General features: G+C 38.1%; 1 protein-coding gene across 1 annotated transcript; it reads right to left on the reverse strand.

The window, feature by feature from the left end:
- Positions 1-4,912: 4,912 nt before the first annotated feature.
- Positions 4,913-6,422, reverse strand: LOC112179352 (zinc finger protein ZAT9). Its single transcript, XM_024317750.2, has one exon. It carries the CDS (start codon positions 6,278-6,280, stop codon positions 5,303-5,305), a length of 978 nt encoding a protein of 325 aa, XP_024173518.1. The 5' UTR covers positions 6,281-6,422; the 3' UTR covers positions 4,913-5,302.
- Positions 6,423-6,837: the final 415 nt, after the last annotated feature.

Here is a 6,837-nt window from a genome sequence, read left to right on the forward strand (position 1 = left end):
TATTAATAAAATAAAATGGGTGCAGCTATTGTCACCCTACCATTTTCTTTGTTCACCCTACAAATATTTGAATTATTGAAATACTATATTACCCAAGTGCAAAATGACTAATAAGTACACTAATTTTCTAAAATCCAAATATGGAAGAAAAAAATAAATATATAATTAATTAATTAAATACAAAGGCTACTTATTTTCTCATTAGATAACATTAATCTTTATCTTCTCAACCCAAATTTGAATTTGTTACTATTTTTTTGTCTTTTTGTTGCCTCCTCATCATTAATTCGTTATTCAATTCACAAAACCATTACCTTTAACTTCATCAAAATTTTTGCATAATTCTTTGTGAACACGGAAAGTAAAAATTTAAAACATAAAGAAAAAAAATCAATCTCTTCTTCACTGATCATAGTTGTAAAATTACTAATTTTTTTACATAGATTGAACTAGAGAACATTGAAATTCCTAATAAAAAAATTAAAATTGAAAGAAAAAATTAAAAAAAATGGGAGTAAAATTAGATTATGATTTTATTAGGAAATTTTAATAAATTTTAAAATTTTATGAGTATAAATTAAATGAGAGATTTTCTTTAAAAATATTTATTTTCTAATTGGATATGTCATATAAGGATATTCTTGGAAAGAGAAATGAGTTAAATAAGTAAATTTAATAATTGAAATTAAAATGTAGGGTGTAATGAGCAAGTAGGGTGAACAAAGAAAATAGTAGGGTGGCAATAGCCGCACCCAATAAAATAGAGGGACGGGCGACAGGTTTCCAATTGCGATGACTTTCGAGATTTGTGGGTGGGTGGGTGCTAGTCACCCCAAATCGACTGTCTCAGAAAAACTAATATCGCCTACTACTCTATTTAATTTAAAAATAAAAAATAAAAAATAAAAAAACAGCATTTGTGCATCTGCATCTTCAGTTGCCGTAAACATTTGGATTTTGAATGAAGTCTTCTTTGATCTCAAAAGAAAGAAAGTTTTTTTTTTTTTTTTGTATATCGCTAGCGTTCCGAGACCGAATTCCCCTACTTTGACATTATAATTATTCAAAAATAAGAAGATGCATCAATTATTCTCCAGAGTTGGAGTAATGGATAGCGTCATGGAGGCTAATGGGTTGCCGCTTAAGGTGGCTGGAGTATAAATAATTTATAGCCAGAGTTGGTAACTTGGTTTTAGATATAAATGGTGCATACAAATCGAAGAAAACGACAGCTCACAATGACCAAATATCCATTGTAAATTATCGTATTAGCTAGTCTTGGTGATTGCGTTGAAGCAGCAGATTAATTAGCACAACTATATCTGGTCCATTTCCTATGTTCGTAAAGAACACAATTCTTTCATATGGGCATAGGACGGCAACAGCTTAGCCACAAAGCAAAAAAAAGGTCATTGTTTGGTGATTTCATACCATCGTTATTAGTGTTTATTTCAACCTCGATCGTATTTCACTTTTCACTTCTAATCACATAAATTTCTTATATTTTCGGGCTACAAAGTTATTCTCATTTAATTAAGTAAATTAGAGCTTGATTTCATTTTTGAATCAAGGCAGAAGTCAATATATTGATCACAAGCCATAATGACCATTAGATACCCTCATGTTACCAATTAGGGATAGGCAAGAAGTTGTGCATAGTGGTACGTAGAAATTAGGGCACTCATTTGACATTAAATACATCGAAATAATATGAATCCTCCTTCATAGTACTCTAGAAGATTAACTAGAAGCACAAAATGTGCATTGATCCCTAAACAAATTCAGAAATTATTGAAAATAAACTAATTACTAACATAGAGTAGGCCTAAAACATGCCCATTCACTCAAGCCCAAAAGAGAGCAGCCCAAAGAATGTTCTCCTCAAAACCCTAGCAGGTCGGCCTACAACCAAGCCCAATGTACCAAACCCTTACTCCACAGCATATGATCAGTCGTCGTGCCACGCCTCATTGCCGCCACGCCACGTCACTGTTGACCGGCGCCGATCCCAGATGTTGCCTCACCGACCACTATTGCATGAAAGATGCAAACCAAGATCCTGTCCTCCAACCGCTGTAAGATCTCGTCCTCCAAGCACCGTAACATCTAGATCGAAACTGTGCTTCAGGGTCGCACCGAAACCACCGTTGTAGCCCATCCTGCCAAGCTTCCAAGTAAGCAACACTTGAAGAAACATGCCCATGTGCACCTACGTTCGTCCGGCAGCAATCCACAAGCATTAGCAAAGCTAGAGGCTCGCCTAGAAGCCGCGCGGCGTTAGACGAACGTAGGTGCACAAACACGAAGTGCTAGCTTCGCTCTCCTCTCCTCTGAGAAGAGAATTTTGGTGGGCTATAGTTTGTCGATCTTTTGGAGCTTGATTTCATTATACGAGATTTATTAGACTTTATTGTCGCTCAATAAGTTTTTGACTAATTTGAAGAAATAAATACTCACCGTCATTAAATCTATTAACTGACAAAAAATGTATGGTTATTCAAAGTGACACATTCAATGATTCAACGTTAATTCAGTGAAAAAATAGATTTAATGATACAAAATTTCAAAATAATAAAAAAATGATAAAAGTTCAGAGTAAATCACAAGTAACAAGGAATCTTCTACTAAGTCTATTCAAAAGATAGGACTCATATTCAGTTCACTATCTCAACTCCATTTCCCCGTCCACATCGTCTTCCGATTTCAGGTCACATTGAAACAGAAAAATCGTCTTCATCTATGACATGTGAGCATGTTGATTCAAGTATTGACTATTTCATCTACTCTGACCAGAACTTATCATTGAAACAAAAGCTGAGCTAGCTGCGCAACTGGTTTTGAAAGCAAAAGAAACATTTAGCATTTGAATAATTAAAAGAAAGATGACTTAAAGCAAATAGAGGAGGATGTAAAGAAACAACAGTTTCCCAAAGCATAATTTGGCTTTTGGTCAAAGCAAAGAAAAATGCAGAATCATTAGGACTGCACAAAACTAAGAGCAGCCCAGACAAATGCTTCCAAACATTGCTCTCCCTCCTTATCTTTCCGTAACTATTTTTTCCCACTTTTGCTCTTTTTTTCTTTATGATTTTTTGTTTTTGTTTTCTTGGATTAAAAAACAAGAAGGGTAGTTGTTAGATGTGGGCATGCCACATGTGTCAGTTCGTGAGCAGATTAGTGTTGGCAAGACCCGTTTATTGTATGAGAAAGTCTTGCGTGGAGCAAGGGCAGGGGCAGGGGCAGTTTCAGAAAAGAGAACAAATTTCATTTCTTCTGATCGGGTGGCCCCAAAGCCATGTAGTGGGGAAACCCCCACCTACGAATTTCTCTTATTGTATTGTTATTTGGATCATATTTATTAAAATTGAGATCTAATGGCATGGTTGAGTGTCACTTAGGGATCACAATTTTCCTGGCTTAACCGGGTTTCCGACGAGCTCCGCCCCTAAGGAGCTGTTGAGAGCTAGAAGATCGGGAATGTGAAAACTCATTTTACACTTCTAAAATTATTCAAGTTTAATGTGAGATACAAGACCTTATTGCGTGCCTACTCCCACAATAGAACCCGTTTAATATTTAAATATGTACAATATTTTCTCTTTCATTAGCATGGTAAAGGTGCGGAGATCAATAGGGTCATACTATGTAGACCTGGACTAGCACCGAGTCTAGCGGTAAATGAAGCAAAAATGGGAATGTGAAAGTTCTCAAGAATGGAATTCCGGAGGACAAACAGTACCGTGCCGTCCTATTACCATCCTGAGCAGATGGGCAACTTGTTCAAAGATGGGGATCAAGAATTCCACCAACCCTAGGGGGCAATAGGGCACAAATGGAAATGAGGAGGTTTTACAGGAATAAGAATCGGACGACAGGCTCAACCGCTCTGCCATGTTGCCACCCTCGAAGATGGTGAATACCACAACCCCAAGACGGAAATGGGTCACCAATGGGAACTAGGAAGTTCTACAACTCTGCAAGAATAGGATTCGGACCACCTTGGTTCCATCTCCGATATAGTGTGATCCAAATAGCATATTCGATTTTTAATGTCACAAGCCATCATTTGAGCAGATCATGTGAGGCATGAAAAGTCACATGCACAAAAGAAGCCGTAAATCAATCCCACAAGGCCGTAATAAGGGCAATTTATCCCTAAAGTGCCCTTGTTTGTGACATTACTATTGACATTAAAGAAAGCACCCAAATCATTCATACGAGGATTTAACTAGTCTTAGTTTCTGACTGATTCTTCGATAAGAATAGTAGCATGGCACCTCCTGTTGCCGGGATACTTCGTTCATTTCAAGGCAGATTTTCATTTTTATAAAAAAATTTATGAACTTCAGAAAATGAAGGGATTGGGATCTTCTCCAATCACAATCAAACATATCCCATCAAAAATGTAATTCCCTTCATCTTTCGAGGTTAGTTTGGTCAGTGACAAAGCTTGCAGTTTGTTTGTGGATCACCCTCAAATCATTGATCCTATGCTTCAAAGCTAAAACAACCACCAATTGAGTCTATTGAGAGAGAGCAGTAGATGGGACAAGGAGAAAACAATAATAGAAAAACAACACTAAATTTTTTTTTTTTTTTTTTTAAAAAAGGGGATAGGACAATTTACAAGCATAACTGGAAAACTGGACCTGAAACAATAGGAAACAGAAGCAGAAGCACATTAACAACCATGCACAACTCAACACTTCGGTCAGAACAAGTTTTGATTCACAAGCAAAAGATGCTCTCAATCACTGCAGCGGAGTAGACAAGACATTAGTTTTTTTGGTACTATGCTCTCTCATAAATCTAACAATCAAATTTTTGAATAGTGCTCCTGGTTGTTTCACGAGTCCTTTAGATTAATCACAGTTCGAGTGAACCACTTGGATGGGCATTTTAGAACAACTCATCTAACAATGGGGTTGTACCTAATTGCTAAACAGTACTTGAACTAAACAAAAACTCAGTTGAACTAGTAACCCATTGCTTGAATATGCCATATAACAAGAAACTTTGATCATATGAGACCTAGCCACTGTATTCTAGTCAACAATACATATAACAAGAAGTTACTGCAGTTGAACTTGACCAAACAGTAGTTGAAAAGTTCAGAACAAATGAATTATGGTCAAGAATGAACAAAACCCCAATAGCTGAAAGAGCATTATGATCTTTGAATGGAAAGTGAACCGGTTCTTTTTCCACCAAAGTCGACCGCATTGCTCATGAAACAATCAAATTTTTACCTGATTCCAAGTTGAATCACATCACACCCATGTATGAAGATACTCTGTAACTTCTAAGCATCGGAAACAACACTGAAATCATCTTCTTCTTGCGGAGCAGGCATGTTGAGATCTATGAAACTCTCCCGAACTTCTTTAACTTTTGTGACGACTCTCGAGTAACCCGCAGTGCCAGAAAGATGAGACCTTTTGTGACCGCCAAGAGCTTGTCCGGACCCAAAAATCTTGCTGCAAAATGGGCACTTGAACAGACTGGCACTGCTAGCTGCATTGTTGGCCTCTGCTTCGCTTCGAAAGCAAATCTTCCTGTGCACGCACATTGCTTGATGAGATCGAAAGAGCTTACTGCATTTGTCACACCGATTCTTGCCTCTCACTTTCTTCAATTTGATCTCCTCCAATTGCTCGAACTCCTCATCTTTCACTGCAACCACCACCTCTTTCCCATTTTGTTCTTGATCTGCTTCTCCACAGTTTGTTCTCATCCACACATCCCTCGACAGCAACATGAGGCACATGGCAACATCCTCTTCCGGTGAAGTGTCGGAGACTGAGCTCAACGGCTCCGGCTCCGGCTCGGCCGGCGGCGAGTCAACCGTTGAAGTTGTCAACTTGGGTTTCTTCAGCTCCAATTTCTCTGTAAAACTCATCCTCCGATTCCGCTTGGATCGTCTCCGAGTTGGGTTTCTCGACTCGGTCTCGCTCTCCCTGTCTTGAATAACTACAGACCCAGCATCAACCTGAAAAGAGAACTCAGGATCTGCAAGTCTGAAACTTTTCTTGGGATTCTCCCTCAACACATAAGCCAAAGCCTTCTGATCTTCCTCCTCTTGTTCATGACTACCCTTTTGCTGTTCATCTTCAGAAGACGAAGAGGAGGACGAGGCAGAGTGAGTAGACTCAGCAGCAGCGAGTTGTTGGTGGGTCTTTGGAGGGAGAGGAAGGACGGCCATGTGAGCCTTCATGTGACCACCCAATGCTCTGCCATTGTTGAAAATCCTAGCGCAGAGCTTGCATTGGTGCTTCTCCATTAGAGCAGAGCAAAGATGAGAGCTTGAAGTTGCTCCCTCTCTCTAAAGACTACAGCTTTGGCGTTTGAGAGAGAGAGAGAGAGAGACTAGTAGTAGTATGAAGAGATTGGGAACTTAAAATGAGTAGGTGACAAGCATTCCTTCTCCAAAAGACACACACAACCCAAAAATATATGATTTTAAGTATACATATACAAAATATGAGAGAGATATTAACAGTAGGAAAATTGTTTTTTAAAAAAGACCAAATCTTTTTTTATTTTTAGGTGCCAAAAATTTGTAAAGTGTGATGATGAATGGAGGAAAGAGGGACAAGTAACATGCAATCCTCGCTCATTTCAGTAAATAACCTTTTCTTTTTACCACTTTTTGGATTTGGAGGATTAAACACCTCCCATTCCATGTTTTTGAAGTTTTTTTTTATGAAGGTGTATTTATGGAAGTTGTACTCATTGCCAAAGACCATTATGAATATTAAGATAAAATTCATTGAGTGCCATGGGTTTGGTTTAAAGTCTATGAGCGCCTATGCTCTTTGTGCTTCATTTGCAACCTTT

This window comes from Rosa chinensis, chromosome 7 (assembly GCF_002994745.2).
Source record: "Rosa chinensis cultivar Old Blush chromosome 7, RchiOBHm-V2, whole genome shotgun sequence".
Lineage (NCBI taxonomy): Eukaryota > Viridiplantae > Streptophyta > Magnoliopsida > Rosales > Rosaceae > Rosa > Rosa chinensis.